The sequence below is a fragment of the Myxocyprinus asiaticus genome, chromosome 19 (genome assembly GCF_019703515.2).
Source record: "Myxocyprinus asiaticus isolate MX2 ecotype Aquarium Trade chromosome 19, UBuf_Myxa_2, whole genome shotgun sequence".
NCBI lineage: Eukaryota > Metazoa > Chordata > Actinopteri > Cypriniformes > Catostomidae > Myxocyprinus > Myxocyprinus asiaticus.
The window spans coordinates 45,073,988-45,094,525 of NC_059362.1; the positions used below are offsets into that span (position 1 = coordinate 45,073,988).

A 20,538-nucleotide genomic window follows, 5' to 3' on the forward strand; every position below is an offset into this window, starting at 1 on the left:
AAGTTGTAATATTGGATATAACTTTACACAGATAACGTTAGTAAGTGATTTTATCACACTAAAATCATGTTAACATGCATATTGTTTATGTCTTATGGCTATACTTTTGAAACAGTGAGTATTTTAATGTTTACAGATTGGCCCCGTTCACTTCCATTGTAGGTGTCTCACTGTAACCGCCATTTTTCCATTATTATTATGGGGGTTTTTTTTAACAAGGGAGGAGTCGAAATGGTGCCAATTGAGCTTAACTTGTATAAAACCCAAAACATTCCCTTATATTTTGGCCTGTAACTCACATAAAGCTACACCTGTCTGTCTGTCCGTCTCTCTCTGGCAGTGAATTTAGAGTTAATTGTAAATGAGCTGGTATTTGCAAGCCTATTAGTGCAGTAATCAATGTTCTGAGCAACCTGTCCAATCTGACATTTCCCTGAAAAATCAACTCCATCCTGGAGTCAAGTGCCACTCATGCATGAAACAGAAAAGTTTGGTTTCTGTCTGTCTTTTCATTTGTTTATTTGTTAATTTATTTTGTCACTATGAAGTGTCCATGGAACAAAGTAAGTCAAACATGTCTTCTTCTCACCTGTGTGTCCCTGTGTTTTAAGGACCATCATGACAGACCTGTACCAGTTGAGTCAGGCAGATGGAGCAGGTGACTGGAGAAAGAAAGAGGCCAGAGATCTTTCCAGCCTGGTACAGAACAGGATCTCCTACCTACAGGTACAAAAATCTTCTTAATCCCAAGAGTTTTTGAGACCGAATGCCAATGGGATGCAGTTGCCGAAGTGCACTATTTTACCATGTGTATATTGGTATTATCCAGCCTAAATCCAAATTACAGAAGGGTTGTTCAGTGTCAACTCAACCAGAGATCATAATTTACGTAATTGTTTTTATGTGAATAAATAAATGTACATTTCTAGTGTCAACATTATTTGTACAGTACTTCAGACCATTGGCATATAATGCAAAAACAGGTGCTGAAGTCAACTGATTTTAGTAATAGGCCTACCTATCTCTGTGTAAAAATAAAATAATGATGCTCACACCTTTCTAATGTTATTTTTTTTACCTGTAGTTTTGCACCAAAATCATAGGCGAAAATTGTCATTTTGACCCATCTCTACAAAATAATGGATTATTTGGTAAATATTGATCCATGCTATTTAACATTTTTGACCATGATTTAGGTTTATATTTCTTTAGAAGTAGTATTAACTAAATTAAAAATTTGGTTGGTTTGAAATGGAATAACCCATACCTATTCTGCTGCACAAAGGCAAAACGGAGAAACTACTCATTATGCCACAATCAATTGATTTATGACTCAAATTGGGTCTTTTAGACTAGTATGATCAGTCACGTGGCAGGAGAGTCTGGCTCAACTATGCTCAGATTCAGAGAAAACGGGAGTGTGAAAACTGCAGTCACTACAAAATCCATATTAAGAGTAACTTCAAAGCCATTTTTCTTAACCTCAGTGTCATGTAGTTATGCATTTGCCTTTCTTAGGGTAGTATTGTATATGCATTGATCATTCTGGTACATTGGACTAAAGATGTTGGAGAAAGCCTTTCCTTGGGAAACCTTCATGATAATGAGAATTATAAGCCCACCAACACTGGAAGAAAGGGAAGGTTTTTCTCTTTTACCAGCTCCAAAGCATCTTTTTTGGTCTCTCTCTCTCTCTCTCTCTCTCTCTCTCTCTCTCTCTCAAGACAAAATTTTGAAGACTTGGCAAATATTACAATACTAGAGACTCGGCTGACTCCAGCGAGTAATTGCTTCTCAGACTGGCATTTGAGCGAGCGTCTCTCATACAGACAAATGTTAGAAGCATTGACTGGGTATTAAGAAATAAAAAGATCAACAGTTTTGCTCACGTGCTTCGGGTTCGGCGTTCGTAAACAAAAGAATTAGCCAGATTGGTGCAAACGTCTATGTTTGCATTTGGTTAGAGAGAGCTCAACGGCAGACTTGCATCTCGATAAACGATGTTTAGAGACAAAATCAGCAAGCATCTAGGTAAACATCATCTCAGATTTGTCTTTTGTTCACCACTTTTCCTTTACTCCACTCTTCATACTGAAATCTATGACTTCATCTCAGTCTAAGCACAGTGAAACAGCAGTAACTGGAAAGGTTGATGCTGTTAGTAAGTTTCATTTTTCTTTACAAACCACCTCTAATGGAAATCAAAATGTAACATCAAGTGAAGTCATTTTATTGATTTATTTAACAGTTTTCGTCATGACTTCTAAGTTACATCAGAAAGATTACATCTTGTGAATCTTGGCTTTGATGCCTCAGTCATGTATAATTTGTTCTCTGCGATGAAGCTCAAGTTTGTCAAATCAACTCAACGGGAACCTCATCAAGGATCCCACTTTATATAATGAGACAATAACCTAGCAGCTAATTAGCGCTATGCTACTGAATGCTAACAAAAAAGAGTTTTGGACATGGTATCATGATAAAGCCATGGCATTCTTTGAAATACCTTGTAAATACAATGCTACCCAAGCTGCAAAGGCCAATTTGTAAGCCAGCCTATGATGGTTTTCTGGTCTTAGCTGGCTTAGCTAGTTGCCCAACAAGGCCAAACTGGAAATTCAGCTGGTTTAGCTGGTCGGCTTGATGGTCTTGAAGCCTGACCATTTGATAAGAGCCAAAACCCCTCGAATACCATCAAACTAGACCTGCTTGACCAGTCCAAACCAGCTTAGTGGCCAGCTGATACCAGCACACCATCTTAGACTGGTTTAAGCAATTTTTATTTATTTATTTTTTGTCAGCAGGGATGGTAGTTCCATGTTTATCTTCGCACTACCTTAGACTTCTATGAAAATATAACCATACATGAATGGTAATCATTCAGTACCATGGTAAATATCAAAGTACCACAGTATTACCGTCTGATACCATCATCGTACTACTGTTTTGTAAAAGTTCACTGCTACTGTTTTATGCCAAGGCAGCATTTTGTGGGCTTTTGGAAGCTAAAATGTTTTGAGCGCTCCAGACATCTGCTAGCATAGCAAACTTTGTGCTGACAGTATTGCATTTTAATTAAGAGTCAAATTTATATGGCCTTTGGTCAAAAAAACAAAACATGAAGAGGTTGACAGGCAGTTTGATTACTGTGATTGTGGGGAAAACAGTCTTCTGATGTTCAGCAGTATGTTGCATTTATGTATGTTTACTAAGATTGGAGTGTTATAAGAAGAGTGAATTATTGTATTGATGTACAGATTTTTAAAGTACAATGTACACGTACCCCCTTTACACAAATGTATGGTGGTGGTACCATGGTACAGTGACAGTATCAGAGGGCAATACAGATTTCACATACTATATATAATTACCATATTCATATATCACCGTATTTACAAGGTACTCCAAGGAACATCAAAGGATATCAGGAGATTTTTCCCCCATCTTATATCACTTATATCAGACAAGCATCATCATTACGATTGTATAAAGATACATAAGGGTGTTTCTTCAACTAAGGGCACTTTTAGCACTGTGGACTTCTAGAAACTAAAGTCTCGTTTTCACACACTATTTTTCTTTAATTTGTCTACTAACAGTGTATGTACATGGATCACAGAAGATGTCATGAAAATTCCCACCACAGTGTCATTTCCTGTGGTGGAAATGACGCTGATGGAAATGACATTTTTAACGCTTTTGAAAAAATAAATAAAAATGAATGACTTCTTTGTCTTGATGAGGCTAATTTCATTGCTAACATTTTATGTGTCCTAAATACACCCAATTAAATAATATTTTCACAGTTTTTGCATAATTTGGCAAAATTACAGCTTGACTGGAAATGACGTTAATAAAACGTGATATTTAACTTTTTTTTTTTTATTCAAACATAACTTGTCTCATATTTTATCTCAAGCTTGCTCTTCACTGACACTTTTGTCCACTTGGTTCAAGGTTATTATGGTAAACGAAAATGATTACTAAGACGAAAATTAACTGTGAAAATGTTTCCGTAAACTATATATGTGAACAACAATATTAAACTAAATGGAATCATGGACGACAGTACCATTGTTCCATATACGCATATTACTTGGTCGGCGTAGGGCACCAACTCTCTAGGGGGCACCATCTTACCCTAGGGGGCAACAGAAACTCCACCAGCTGCCCTTACTTGCACTATATACATTATTCAAGGACCCGATAGCAGTGCGGAACACAGACGATCGCCTCACGCTCGCACTTTCGCACCACGCCTCACACAAATGCAACCTAATTTTAAAGTGTTACAGATATTTTGTGGTGTTAATGGATGAAAGCTGAAACTATACTAAAACTAAATACAAAAAGAGCCCATTTAAAGAGCACCTATCATGGTTTTTCAAATATGACCTTTCATGTAGTGTGTTTATATAGCAGTTTGTGAATGTAAAAAAAGTCTGCAAAGTTTCAAATATCAAAGTGCAAGAAATATGGAGTTATTGACACCCAAAAGAAAGAACCGATTTCTGAACACCTGAAACGAGTCGTTAGTAATTCCAGACTTACTTCCTGTACTAACCTACGTAATTTGGTAACAAAAAACCCGCCTCTGGTCTGTTTACATGTACAGCCAGTGCAGGCTGTTAGCCTGTTAGCTGTTAGCCTCTGCTAACCGGCTAACTCACATTATTGTCAAACTACATATAAACTTACCACTGAGAAACATCCTGTTCTCGTCGTGCTTGCGATGGTAGTTCGGGTTGATCTTCCGATGTATCACTATCAGACTCGGCTCAAATTGGGGTAAAACAGAAATTTTTTCAGATGGAGCTGAAACTCGAATATGGTAGTGGGCGTTTCCTTTCCAACACGCGCTGTAAGTGGTAGACCAATCACAACAGACTGGGACATCTGACCAATCAGAGCTCTCTGAAAGGAATTTAGAATGAATCTTTTAGAACGGATCATTGAACGAGTCGTTTTTGTCACTGGGAAAAAAAGGTAATACTGCAATTTAAATTATGAGCAAATTAAAGTGTTTTTTGACCTTGGATGCATGTAAATCTATTGTATGAGACCTTTCAAACAAAATTAGGCACGTTTAAAAACCATAATAGGTGCACTTTAAAAAAAAAAAAAACTAAATAAAAACTATTTTTGCGCAATGAAAACTAACTAAATCTGACATTGAAACGGGCGGACTGGGAAGAGAAATCGGCCCGGGATTTTACATAGAAACTGGCCCAAAAGTTGTCGCTGTCCTTTTCTGCATACCGCTGCCCCCTTCGGCATATCACGGTGCCATTTTGTGGCCCGTTCTGCATAACATGGCGGCCCATTTCAGCTTATCATGACCCATTCGGCCCCGTTTCGCGGCCGGCCGACCGGGAAAAGTCCCGGCTCTCCCGATGTCCAGTTTGCCCCTGCTTTTCATAAATCTTTGTTAGGGGCAAAATTGTTTGTTGTGGTGGAAACTGTAGTTATTTCACTCTTTAGTTTTAAAACTTGTATTAATTTGCACTTTCATCATGTATTTTCATCTTTTAATATTAAACGGTCTGGGACCAAACTAAAATAGTCAAATCTATACATTAAATGCATTTGAAAAGTACCAAAAATATTCATAAAGGAGAAAAATTTCCAGGTCAGTTTAATGCGACCTTTATCTAACAAAAATAAAAAAGTTGAAATCTGTTAGTTTTAGTAAAAAAAAACAAAAAAAAGAATCACCCATAAGTAAATGCTACTACTTTATAGTTTTGTAAATTAGAATAATTACAATTGTACAGCAATTTTAATTGCATATGTTGTGTTTCTCCTCTGTGTCCATTAGAACCCGCAGGACTGCAGTAAAGCGCGTAAGCTGGTGTGTAACATCAATAAGGGTTGTGGATACGGCTGTCAGCTTCATCACGTGGTGTATTGCTTCATGATCGCTTACGGCACACAGAGAGTTCTCATTCTGGAGTCACATAACTGGCGTTACGCTCCTAAAGGCTGGGAGACAGTGTTCCGACCCGTCAGTGACACCTGTACGGACCGATCCGGAGCCACAACTGGACACTGGTCAGGTGAGCGAACGTCGATCTGTAAATATTCAATTTGAAGATCTTTTGAGTGTCTCAAAGCAAATGTTGTCTGTCTGAATATCTCTTTATGAAGTTGTTAACATGAAATCAAAACTGACTCTATTTGCTTGCTGAATAAATGGCAAGTTGTTTTGTGCAGGATTCATCAGTGCATGTTATTCTAAAAAAAAAAGTTACAATTATTAAAACTGATCAAAATTGTATACATTTCTCCACCTCTTTAACAACTTTTCTGCTGATGTAACCAAGGCCATGTGGGTGGGGAAAATAATATTAACCATTAATATGACGGCCTTCATCTAACAAGTCCACCCCTATATTATTTAAATCCTTATTTAACAAAAATAAAGCCAAAATGGAGAAGCCATGTGTGGAAAAGTAAGTACACCTTATGATTCAGTAGCTTGTAGAACGAACTTTAGCAGCAATAACTTCAAGTAATCGTTTTCTGTATGACTTTATCAGTCTCTCACATCATTGTGGAGGAATTTTGGCCCACTCTTCTTTACAACGTTGCTTCAGTTCATTGAGGTTTGCGGGCATTTGTTTATGCACAGCTCTCTTAAGGTCCCGCCACAGCATTTCAATCGGGTTGAGGTCTGGACTTTGACTGGGCCATTGCAACACCTTGATTCTTTTCTTTTTCAGCCATTCTGTTGTAGATTTGCTGGTGTGCTTTGGATCATTGTCCTGTTGCATGACACAATTTTGGCCAAGCTTTAGCTGTCGGACAGATGGCCTCACATTTGACTCTAGAATACTTTGGTATACAGAGGAGTTCATGGTCGACTCAATGACTGCAAGGTGCCCAGGTCGTGTGGCTGCAAAACAAGCCCAAATCATCACCCCTCCACCACCGTGCTTGACAGTTGGTATGAGGTGTTTGTGCTGATATGCTGTGTTTGGTTTTCACCAAACGTGGCGCTGTGCATTATGGCCAAACATCTCCATTTTGGTCTCGTCTGTCCAAAGGACATTGTTCCAGAAGTCTTGTGGTTTGTTCAGATGCAACTTTGCAAACCTAAGCCGTGCTGACATGTTCTTTTTAGAGAGAAGAGGCTTTCTCCTGGCAACCCTTCCAAACAAACCATATTTATTCAGTCTTTTTCTAATTGTACTGTCATGAATTTTAACATTTAACATGCTAACTGAGGCCTGTAGAGTCTGAGATGTAACTCTTGGGTTTTTTGCAATTTCTCTGAGCATTGCACGGTCTGACCTTGGGGTGAATTTGCTGGGACGTCCACTCCTGGGAAGATTGGCAACTGTCTTGAATGTTTTCCACTTGTAAATAATCTTTCTCACTGTAGAATGATGGACTTTAAATTGTTTGGAAATGGCCCTATAACCCTTCTCAGATTGATGGGCAGCAACAATTGCTTCTCTAAGATCATTGCTAATGTCTTTCCTCCTTGGCATTGTGTTAACACACACCTGAATGCACCAGACCAGCAAACTGCTAAAACTTCAGCTTTTATAGAGGTGGTCACACTTGCTGATGATCAATTAATCAAGGGCATTTGATAAGCAGCACTTGGCTACTACTTAGCATCTTAATTTCTATGGAAGCAGTAAGGGTGTACTTAGTTTTTCATATGTGGATTCTCCATTTTGGCTTTATTTTTGTTAAATCATGACATGGTGTAATATGTCATGTGTTGTTGTTCATCTGAGGTTGTATTTACCTAATTTTAAGACCTGCTAAGGACCAGATGATTTTTATTATGTCCTAATACGTAAAACTATAGAATTCAAGGAGAGTGTACTTTCTTTTTCCCATGACTGTATATATCTCAGGGTGTAAATAAGGTGGTTCTGAAAAACTGCTTTTGTTTTTTGGTTCTCAATCATGTCACCTGTAGCAGAGTAAAATTTTGTGTTGATACAACAAAACAATCAAACATTATAGCATTACAAAAATTATTTATCCTAGTGTCCAAAAACATCTCCAAACAAATAAAACATAATAATTGTACATAAGAACTAATTACACATGCAAACACAACAGTGACTAAAGGTCTGCATGCTATGCAAACATGATTTTAGTAATGAGATTTCACAGAAGGAGTTTCATTCTGTGTCATTTGAGTCATCATTGAGTCTGTGTCATTTACTTGCCACCATCTCCTGCTGGCCATGTGATTGATCACATGACTCTGCCCAAATATGGTGGACTATCACCAGTGGTTGGGGCAGTCTGAACCTAATCCGATTGGTTTAGCGCTTGATGACGCTACAGCATTTTCGATGACGTCATCTGGTCCAGGAAATCTAACGTGTTTGTAGCCTAATAGCCAGATGCTGTGTGCACGTTGTGCTTCATGTGGGTTATCTAATGATCTATCCATTCAATATCTTTGTGTGTGGGCTCGTTTTAAAGATAATCGCCTCCTCTAAGTGATGGAATGTGCTAGTTTATGTTCTGTTTATTTTTCATGAAGTTATAAGCGGAAATGTGGCATATGAGCAACACCTGTTTACATGAAACATGTATGTCAAAGACATAGCTATTAATCACTATATTTTTGTCTGCGAGTAAAACAAATAGGCTGAATGTTTTCTACTCTTTGAGAGCCTTCCAACAACATATGACACATGGCTATTTGATGAGTTTGATGTTTTTACTGATTACAATAATATGCACACTGCAAAATGTTTAATAAATTATCAAAACAGAACACTTCTGATTTGTCTCCAAATTTCAAAGCACTCCTTCAGATTTGGGTCATAATGCCTACATGCATTGGAAAGTAGATATTCTAATCTTTAAAATGATACCTATTTTGTGTTGGTTAAGACTGCAGTTATTAACATTTTGTTAATTCAAACTTTTTAACATTACCTAACATTAACTAACAATGAACAATACTTTGCAGCACTTATTAATCTTAGATCACGTTAATTTCAACGTATACTAATACTTTTTTTTTATTTAAAGTTTTATACATTAACATTAATGCATTACGAACTGACTTGAACTAAACAATTGTAGTTTCATAAATTAACATTAACAAAGATTAATAAGTGTGATACAAAATATTGTTCTTTGTTAGTTCATGTTATCTAATGCATTAACTCATGTTAACAATTAGAATGTGTTATTGTAAAGTGTTGTCTTCATTTCAATTGTGTCATTGTATTTTGTCATTTTTCTTGCTTATCATTCATTTTAATCCATTTTTAAATGAACCGGTAACACTTTACCATAATGTTGTATTAATTTACATTAATTCATTAAAAGAATAAAGCTTTAACAACATTTAATAATTTTGGTTAATATTAATTTCCACATGTACTAATATATATTTTACATAAAATGGTGTATATGTTAACATTAGTAAATGCAGTATGAACTAGCATAAACTAATAATGAACAATAGTATATTTATAAATTGCCATTAACAAAGAGTAATAAATGCTGTAAAAAGAATTGTTTATTTGTTAGTTCACAATACCTAATGCATTTAACTAATGTTAACATATAGAACCTTATTGTGAAGTGCTACCAATTAAGTTTTCTTTCTTCCTAATTTTTTTTTCAATCATTTTTATAGCTTATGAACTTGCATTATTTTAATTGGATGTAAAGCACTATGAAAACTACAGTTTATGAAATGTGCAATATAAGTGAACTTGCCTTGAAAAACTTACGACTATCAGCATAAATATACACTGTTAAAACTCGTTTTTATAGTACCTAGAATTCACTTGTCTAATATACTTCCTGCTAAATAGACAAAGTGTGACGATCTCATACAAGACAGATATTTAAGCGCAATCAGGACAAGTGAAACTGTTCTCACCGCTTTGTGTCCTAATTATTCCAGCAAAGGATCTGGTGTGGGAATAGCTTATCTGAGGATTCTCGCCAAAACCCACAGCAGCCTCAAGAAAAAGGAAAAAAACCGAGCCGCGAGTACTCTTACATAAGCCTGGGAACGACTTGGGAGTTTTTTATTAAATATTTTATGCCTTACCTAATTAAAATTTCAAGCATACTCTCGAGCACACATGCATTTGCTCTTAGATCGACCGTAATTCGTCATTGTTGTTTATTGTGTAATTGTTCGGTTGAGTTTTAATGAGCTAGCTGTCAGTTGGTTTGCGGTTGGGACTTCAACGTTTAGTTGTACTGGTTTAATGGGTGTAATCAGAAGACCTACTTGTGTTTAACAAACTATTGAAACGTAGCCGTTGTTTCTATGCAGCATGTTCTGCGTAGGCTAATTTGTGGTTTGTGTTGCGATTTCATTATTCTAATAATGCTTTGACTGTAGTCACAGAATGAAACGGTACAAGTGCTTAAAGGGATAGTTTACCCAAAAATTAAAATTGTCATTATTTACTCACTTATGTTGTTCCAAGCCCATATGGCTTCCTTTATTTCATGGAACACAATAGGAAAGGTTTTGAAGAATATTCATGCTGCTCTTTTCCATATTATTTAATTTTCCAAAAAGGATAATAAAAACGTGTTCCACGGAAGAAAGAAAATCAAGTAAATGATGACAGAAGTTTCAAGGCTTAATAAGGATGACCCGCTGACCCAGGGCCAATGTTGTGTGTTTGATAAATCTTATTGTACCTTCGTTAAACTTTTACATGTGTTTTGATGCCTTGAAAACTTATGTAATGCATTGAATTTTGTTGTTGCAAAGTCTGCTGATTTAACCCCTTATACCAGTGGTTCTCAATTTTTGGGGGGTCACAGCCCCCCTTTTGAAACAAGAAAAACCTTCGCATTTTGTTTTATTTAAAATACAATGAAAACTGAATGGAAAGTTTCACTTCACTCCAGGGGGTGCTTGGTCACTCAGAAAACCGAATCCTCCATTCATCCACATTTAACTACCAGAAAGTTTTATATCTCATTGGAGACAGTTTTACTCTAGAATTGTTATTTTTTAATACAAATTGATAATTGCAAGGATTCATACCTTTGAATGGAAATGAGTTTCAGCAGTCTCTATAAAAGTTTTTTTTTTTTAAATCCTCATCCAGTAATAATAAATGACTGTGATTTTCACATCTTAACCAGCGCCATCAGTAACAGTAACAAGTATTACGTGACAGCGCCGCCTACATGCTGTTTCGGTAGTGGTCAGGACCTCTGTACAATCTGATAAACTTGACCTTTCCGCCATTTTTTTATGCTTAAAAACGGACCTTTCCGCCATCATTTACTCTCCCTCATCGTTCAAAATCAGTATTACTTTTTTTATCTGTGAAACACAAGATTGAGGGATGAGAGGATCGTGTTTGTGGCTGTCCAAGCTCCGAAAGCACATATCAAAGAACCTTCAAGTCATCCATAACACTCGTGCCTTAGATTTCAATTCTTCTGAAGTCATATAATGTGTTGTGTGAAAAGACCGAAACTTAAGAGTTAATTCACCTCGTCACTCATCTGAAACACACGCAAGAATAACCTTGTTTACATGAGTGCACCTGACATCAACGCTTGTCAAGAGCTGCGTGCGCAAGATGTGCTGTGGTGCCAGGCTAAAGTTTAAAGCCAGAGGAAAATAGATTGCGCATATCGGTTCTTATGTGTATTTTCACTAATTGTTTTGAGTGTGTGAAAGTGAACGATATTTGAGGATGAGTCTTCCACGCCCTCCTTGCAGTACCTCCGCGCCCCCTATACAGGGCACACCCCACACTTTGAGAACCACTGCCTTAAACTCTGGTGCATTTTTGGGATACCGCCCAAATTTTCACACTCAAATTTAAAAGCACACCATTCACACATACTGTGGACTAATTGTAAAATAGTGGTCTCATTTTTCAGAGAACCCCCCAAATAAATAAAAAAGACTCCAGTTATTCATAAATAATATTGTATGTGTTTATAATCTTATGATAAAGTTTTTTGGGGGAAAAACTTGTTGTCCAAACTTTGTAAATAGGTAATTCTGGTTCTGTTCACTCTACCTCACTTTGAAAAGTCTTATTTTATTCCACTAGATGGCAGGACGTATATTTAGTATATATAGAATATTTTTTTCTCCATCACAATAAACAGATCTGAAATGCAGGTGGCGCTCTAACACATTGTAGCACTCACAGATGTGCTCGTCCATAGACATTCGTCTAATTTTCAGTTCATGCAACACCCTCGTTTTTTGATTGAATATCTCGGCCTCTGAGTGGACTAGAAGCTCAATCTTGGTGTCATTAGAAAGCTGAGATCCCCTTTATGATATAAAAGTGATATACTGATTTTGTCATCAGTAGTCGAAAACATATGATGATTTGTTTTGCATGCTTTTACTTCTGGATGGAATATTTTGCTCTGGACATCTAAGATATAACATTGGATTATTCAGCCAAGCAAGCTCACAGACAAGTAGAAAATGGCTCATTATTTTAGAAAACTCCCTAAGGGAAAAGCAGATCTAAAGTTTTTGGCTATTTGGGGCTTACAGCAGCAGTCATCGGAGCATAAATGAGACGTTTATATTTGATGACTTCAAGAAATCATATTTCACATTGTGATTCTTTTGAAAATCTTTCGAACTGTGGTAGTAGAGCAACAATAATAACTGTACAGTCACATTCCTGAGAATGAGCACTTTCATTTGATATATGACTTTTCCATTTAGGTGCTATGTGAAGGACTTTTGTCTTCATGTTAATATTTCTACCCCATTACCTCTAGAGGGCGCTAATTTTCAACGTGAATGTTTTTAGGCCTTATTTTGTTGTTTTAAGTAACATAAATGCAGAAGTCATGTTTTCTCTGAAAAGTGCAGATTCTAAGATTTTCAGTGATATCTCATATGCCTGACTTTTGTATACGGAGACTTTAACGTTTTATGCATAAACTTTTTTTGCGATATAGCGCCCCCCTTTGGCAGGACCATAGAGTTTAAGGACAATATAATGTGATGTAATGTTCAAGTACCAAAAAAAAATATATAAATCAGTAATGTTTTACACCATATGCCTTCATTTTCCAGCAAATTTTTTTATTGCTGTCCATTATTGTTGTGTAATTTCCAGCTATTATTTCAAAAATAAAAACCTAGTCATTTTTGTTAAACACAAAGTAATTTTGATTGAAAAATCTAAATAGAATTTTTTTCTGGCACATACTTTATATAAAAATATATTTATAAAATAATTGTTTTTATTTATTATTATTATTATTATTTTTATGGTGGAGCCAGTGAAAATGGCAGGGCAATTAAAAATGAACTACTTTCCTGAGCAGAAATAAAAGCCTGAGTTTCATTTTTGGGTGAACTATCCCTTCAAAAAGAGTTTCTCTATCAAAATAACATCACCGCCTCCTGTCTCTCTCATTCTTTATTTCGATCTGTATCTTTCCGTCACTTTCTCTGGTGGTTGTTTGTGAGAGATTCAGGGTATGTGACCTATTTAATCTAACATGTCCAGACTTCTGCAATGAGACCAGTGCCAGTCATTCAAAGCACCAGGGAGAGAGTGTGTTTGTGTGTTGGGTTGTTCGAGTGTGTTTGAGCATTAAAACAGGTCACCTTGACTTGCAAAACCCTGCGACATCTGAAGAAACTTCCTTCCAAAACACTTTGGGAATATTTCTGTGAATCAAAGTCTCCCTGGTTTCTTCTTATCTTTCTCTCTCTGTATTTTTTTTTTCCACAGGGGTGAATTTGTATTCAACATCACCCTACAATCTATGTAACACACTATTTTAAAACCTTAAGTAGTACTGCCTACTCAGATAGTAGAGTACTGTTTACTTAGGCAGTTCACTAGGTTGTGGAACAGAGCGAATGGGCTGAACAATTGATTTGTGGATGCAGATTTATGCTTGTCATTAACATTCAGCATGTGTTTCTCAACAGGTGAAGCTCATGATTATGACGTTCAGGTGGTGGAGTTGCCCATCGTCGATAGTCTACACCCACGACCGCCATACCTCCCTCTCGCTATCCCAGAAGACCTAGCACCCCGTTTGCAGCGTCTTCACGGTGACCCATCCGTCTGGTGGGTGTCACAGTTTGTTAAGTATCTGGTCCGCCCGCAGGCATGGCTGGAGAAGGAGATCCAGGACACGGCCATCAAACTGGGCTTTAAACACCCCATTGTTGGGTCAGTACACTATTGTCACTCAATTTCAAATTTTTCGATTTCAAAGTACTTTTTATGATTATATTTATGTAACCCCAGGGATTTTTTTTTTCCCCTAAAACTGAAATGAAGAACTTAGAATGCATTTATCAACAATGCTTAATATATGTGTTGAGCTTTATTATAGTTCACAAAGTTAAGTATATTTTGGTTCCTGTTCCTTTAAGAGACCCCCTATCAATTTGGTTGCAATGTACTTTTGCAAAATGTGTTATTTTGCAAACAAGTTTGTTCACCTTTTATTCATTTGTGTCAGTAAGCCCACCTTAAACACAGGTAGATTTTATCCATTATTGGTTCATGCGAGTTTGTGGGAGGGGTGAGGTGAGAGAGCGCATGTTTGAGATGTGAATCCGATAGAGACGCTCGTGAACAGATGAGCATGTGAGTAATCACGATAATCCCAACAGGATTCATTTATTTACTCTCATTTAATTGCTATCAGAGTGTTAGTAATAGTTTCATCCAACATCTCGCTGAGCATTTTTGTTTTGTTTTGTGATAGGGTGTTTTATTTGTGTCTGTTCTAAATGGAAAGACATTAAAACTCGATGAAACATTATTGTCACTAACTTGTGCGTGAGCACCGGACGAGTTAGTTCTGAATAGAAGTGTAAATCAGTCAAGTATTGTTTATACACAACTGCAGTATGGACTATAGACACTTGCTGAAGGAACCACCAAACTTATATTTCCATATTCATCTGTGGTCGGTGAAACGGTCTCAAAGAGTGTGTTGAAACTAGATTTGGGGTGTTACTACTGTGTAATAACATTAATTCTGTGAATTCATTCAGTCAAAGTCAACACATACATTTCATTCCATTTTACTGATTGTGTCTACAGTCTTTTTTTCTTAATTATTGTAATTTGCTTATTCTAAGTAGAATTTGCTGAGTTTATTCATTTACTGAAGTTAAAGTGTATAGTATCAAGTTCAGTATTTAGAGTGTTAAGTCACATATATACAGTTGTGCTCAAAAGTTTGCATACCCTTGGCGAATTGGTAATATATGTACCATTTTTAAAGAAAACATGAGTGAGCAGACAAAACACATTTTTTTTATTTCTTATGGGATTCATATTCAGCTGTAGGTTATAATAGAATGGCACAATCATAAAACAAAACATGGAAACAATGAAAAAAAATGAAATGACCCCTGTTCAAAAGTCTGCATACCCTTAGTTCTTAATACTGTGTATTGCCCCCTTTAGCATCAATGACAGCGTGCAGTCTTTTGTAATAGTTGTCTATTTGAGGCCCCAAATTCTTGCAGGTGGTATAGCTGCCCATTCGTCTTGGCAGAATGCCTCCAGGTCATGCAAAGTCTTTGGTCGTCTTGCATGAACCGCACGTTTGAGATCTCCCCAGAGTGGCTCAATGATATTAAGGTCAGGAGACTGTGATGGCCACTCCAGAACCTTCACCTTTTTTCTGCTGTAACCACTGGAGGGTCAACTTGGCCTTGTGCTTAGGGTCATTGTCATGCTGGAAAGTCCAAGAGCGTCCCATGCGCAGCTTTCGTTTAGAATGCAAATTGTCTGCCAGTATTTTCTGATAACATGCTGCATTCATCTTGTCATCAATTTTCACAAGATTCCCCGTGCCTTTAGAGCTCACACACCCCCAAAACATCAGTGAGCCACCACCATGCTTCACAGTGGGGATGGTATTCTTTTCACTATAGGCCATGTTGACCCCTCTCCAAAAATAGCGCTTATGGTTGTGACCATAAAGCTCTATTTTGGTCTCGTCACTCCAAATTACAGTATGCCAGAAGCTGTGAGGTGTGTCAAGGTGTTGTCATTTGTGGCACTGGCTTCTTTCTGGCAACTCGACCATGCAGCTCATTTTTGTTCAAGTATCGTCGTATTGTGCTCCTTGAAACAACCACACCGTCTTTTTCCAGAGCAGCCTGTATTTCTCCTGAGGTTGCCTGTGGGTTTTTCTTTGTATCCCGAACAATTCTTCTGGCAGTTGTGGCTGAAATCTTTCTTGGTCTACCTGAACTTGGCTTGGTATCAAGAGATCCCCGAATTTTCCACTTCTTAATAAGTGATTGAACAGTACTGACTGGCATTTTCAAGGCTTTGGATATCTTTTTATATCCTTTTCCATCTTTATAAAGTTCCATTACCTTGTTACGCAGGTCTTTTGACAGTTCTTTTCTGCTCCCCATGGCTCAGTATCTAGCCTGCTCAGTGCATCCACGTGAGAGCTAACAAACTCATTGACTATTTATACACAGACACTAATTGCAATTTAAAAAGCCACAGGTGTGGGAAATGAACCTTTAATTGCCATTTAAACCTGTGTGTGTCACCTTGTGTGTCTGTAACAAGGCCAAACATTCAAGGGTATGTAAACTTTTGATCAGGGCCATTTGGGTGATTTCTGTTATCATTATGATTTAAAAAGGAGCCAAACAACTATGTGATAATAAATGGCTTCATATGATAACTATCCTTAAATAAAAGACATGATCTTTTTGCATGATCAGTCATATTTTCAAAATCAATGCCAAAATTTCACAATTTCTGCCAGGGTATGCAAACATTTGGGCACAACTGTAATGTGTATTAAAATTCATAGTTTATTTCATATTGTGGTGACTTACAGCAGGTTATTGGTTTAAGAGAAGACCCATATAATCAGTCAAGAGACGCATAATAACTGAACCCGAGTGCCTGCCCTAAAAGAGCTCAGGTTAATCAACCGTGGGAGGGAATAGGGTGCTACATTTACATACAATATTGCCAAAGCATCAATATACACATTAAAAGCTGATAGGAAATTACATTTATTAATAATTAATGATAAGTAACATCAAATAAAATGTCATTTTAATTATTAAAATTAAAATAAGAATACTATAATATAAATAAATCAAATAAAATGACATTTTAATGAATGCAATTAAAATAAGAATATAATCATATAAATAAAATAATTGAATTAAAATTATAATCACTCCCTTTTTGTTCATTGTTAATGTTAGTTTATATTCCATTAGCTAATATTAATGTATAAATATAACTTTAAATGTTAACATTTTATTAATATATGTAGAAATAAATATTATCCAGGTTTTGTTCATTGTTGCATTAAATGATGTTAATGAATACAACCTTATTGTAAAGTGTTACCAATCAATTTACATTCACATTTACAAAGTAGTTTTTTCTTGTTTTAAGCATAAATCTCACTTTTGTAAGATTTATCCTCAACAAAAAATAGGGTATTAAAAAGAACTTTATTTTTCTTTTTTGTTTGGTTTTGTTTTGTTCATATATTCTCTGGAAACAAGTCTTAAAATCTCTAGATATATGCACTTTTGTTTGTAAGTAAATTATGTTTTTGGTCTGTTTGTTTAGATTATTTACTGGAAGGGGTTAGGAAGTGTTGTTTTACTTGTCTTTTTGTGTTTCTTTGTGTCTTTGTGTGTGTTGGTTTATCTGTCCCCGGGGTAGCCGCGTCTGTGTGGGTGTTACACTGATAAAACAGTGTGAGATAAAGATGACAAATGTTAATAAGAATTAACTCGACTCACAGCCATGATTAAATTGATTAGATAAATGAGTTTTGAATGATTGCAGCTCCGCTGGAGACTCTATTGTCTCATGACAACACTGTGAAATGAAATAACCCAAATAATACAATAGAGTAAATGAACAATGAAGCAAAAATATCAGTTCAAAAGAGAGCAATAGAGAGAAAAACGATTGTGTTCGGTTCATAAGTTCATTTGATATCTGATGTTGCGGCTCCTGTCTCTATAAATGTTAAGTAATCCTGTATTCTGTTTCTCTGTGTTGCAGCGTCCATGTCAGACGAACAGATAAAGTCGGGACAGAAGCCGCGTTTCACCCCATAGAGGAGTACATGGCACATGTGGAGGAACAGTTCGAGTACATATCTCAGCGAGTCCATGTGGATAAAAGACGAGTATATCTGGCCACCGATGACCCCTCGCTGTTAGAGGAAGCTAAAACCAAGTGAGTTATTACAGTTCATTCATGTCTTGTTGAATGTATATTTTATTTGTATATTTGAATACTGTAAATTGTTATTATTTTTAAATAGAATTATAGGCACCTTGCTGTCAATTTTTTGTTTGGTTTGGCATTTTGTTTTGCTTTTGTTTAATTTTTTTGCATTTTGTTTTTGTTTGTTTTTTGTTTTAGTTTACTTTTTTGTTTTATGTTTTGTGTTTTATTTTTATTAGTTTGTTTTGGTTTTTGTTTTACTTTGTTTTATTTTGCTTGGTTTTGATCTGTTTTTATGTTTGGTTTGTGTTTTTGTTTTGGCTGTTGTTTGTTTTGTTTTTTTAAATAGAATTATAGGCACCTTGTTGTCAATTTTTTGTTTGGTTTGGCATTTTGTTTTGCTTTTTTGTTTAATTTTTTTGCCTTTTTTATTGTTGTTTTTTTACTTTGTTTTAATGTTTTGTTTTATTTTTATTTCTTTGTTTTGTTTTTATTTATTTTTGTTTTGTGTTTTTATTATTATTATTTATTTGTTTGTTTTGGTTTGTGTTTTTTTGTGTTTTGATTTGCTTGGTTTTTATCTGTTTTTATGTTGTTGTTTTTTTATCTAAGTTCTTGTTTGTTTTTTTGTTTTTTATGTTTTGATTTGTTTGTTTTGTTTTTGATTTGTTTATTTTATTGACATTTATATTTACAGGCTGCTCCAGAAAATTATTACATTTTAAGTTAGTTGTTCATTATTATATCTCAATACTTGTTAGTGTAAATAAAGTGTCTTTTGTTTATGGTCACATCCTTTATTGGTTGCATCTAATGTATAGTAAACACTTTAATGTTATTAATGTTATTGTTTAATGTTCTGTGTGTATCTCAGGTACACTGACTATGAGTTCATCAGCGATAACTCCATCTCTTGGTCAGCGAGTTTACACAACCGTTACACAGAAAATTCTCTCCGAGGTGTCATACTTGACATCCACTTCCTGTCCCAGACTGACTTTCTGGTTTGCACGTTTTCATCACAGGTACGAGACACTGTACAAGAACATCTGTCTTTGATAAAGATACAGGTCCAGAAACAGACGTTTTGTTCTTTGAATATCAAGCTTTCTTTTCAAATTCTACTTATTAATTCCTTTCTGTCATTTTCCTGCCATTTCTTTCCCCCTGTCAGGTGTGCCGTGTGGCTTATGAAATCATGCAGACTCTTCACCCGGACGCCTCGTCTTTCTTCCGTTCTTTGGATGATATCTACTACTTCGGTGGACAGAACGCGCACAACCAAATCGCCATCTACCCGCACGAGCCTCGCACAGCCGACGACATCCCACTGGAGCCCGGAGACCTCATCGGAGTTGCTGGAAACCACTGGGACGGATACTCCAAAGGGGTCAACCGCAAACTGGCCCGCACCGGCCTCTACCCATCCTACAAAGTCAAAGAGAAGATCGAGACAGTGAAGTACCCCACTTATTCTGAAGCGGATAAGCTGCTGAGCTTATAGAAAATAAACGAGAGAAATAATCGATTCACAAACAGCTGAACTCACCAAGGATTGCCAGATAAGAGGGGTGAGACAAATTCTCAAGGATAGACACACATGGAGTGTGTGAGAATGTGTAATTGTGTATACGTGTGTATTTACAGGTCGGACGCTCCTTTTAGTGTAATCTGACAAAAGTTTGTGTAAATTGACTGCTATGAAACTCAAGAGTCACAACAGAGCTTTTGCCTAGAAAGGGCGTCGACGCTCAGATCACCTGCAACAAATGAACTAAATATTTTTTAATTGTTTAAAGTGTTTTTTTTAAATATTTTCTTGCCTTCTTCTGCTTAAGTATCTTCCTTTGTCTGGGAGAATCTCACGAAACCTGTCAAGAGCATGTCCAGATCATATTTCACCTCAAAATAAAAATGGATAAATAAATAAATACAAAAACAATTATATTTTGCATAAAGACAATAAAGTCTATTTTTAGAACCATTATGATTTTTTGCACTGTGCCATTTTGTTTTATAATAAATCAACTTTACATTTTTAATTATTTCAATTATCATTAGTGCAAAACAATCTCATTCTCATTACAGTAATACAACAAATAATGATGTATTATTTAAAGTGTAAGGTATTTTATACGTCATGGTGGTAGCATTTGTTTTGTTGAATTTAATTTATGCTGATTTTAATAAAACATTATGTCTAACTGTAGTAATGCAAATCTAATGAAGAATCAACATTGAGATTAGTTAATTAATATGAAATTATAGGGATGTCCCGATACCTTTTTTTTTTTTTTTGAGTACGAGTACCAATACTTCCTTTTTGGTATTTGCCGATACAGAGTCAGATACATTTTTT

General features: G+C 36.1%; 1 protein-coding gene across 2 annotated transcripts in view; it reads left to right on the forward strand.

The window, feature by feature from the left end:
• The window catches only part of LOC127409650 (alpha-(1,6)-fucosyltransferase-like), a 115,292-nt gene extending 95,140 nt beyond the window's left edge, over nt 1-20,152 (forward strand). For both annotated transcript variants that reach the window (XM_051644358.1, XM_051644359.1), the window contains exons 5-10: nt 612-726; nt 5,819-6,056; nt 13,907-14,153; nt 18,012-18,188; nt 19,054-19,204; nt 19,354-20,152. In XM_051644358.1, coding sequence (XP_051500318.1) covers nt 612-726; nt 5,819-6,056; nt 13,907-14,153; nt 18,012-18,188; nt 19,054-19,204; nt 19,354-19,683 — 1,258 coding nt within the window. In that variant the 3' untranslated portion in view covers nt 19,684-20,152. The remainder of the gene's footprint in view (nt 1-611; nt 727-5,818; nt 6,057-13,906; nt 14,154-18,011; nt 18,189-19,053; nt 19,205-19,353) is intronic.
• Nucleotides 20,153-20,538: the final 386 nt, after the last annotated feature.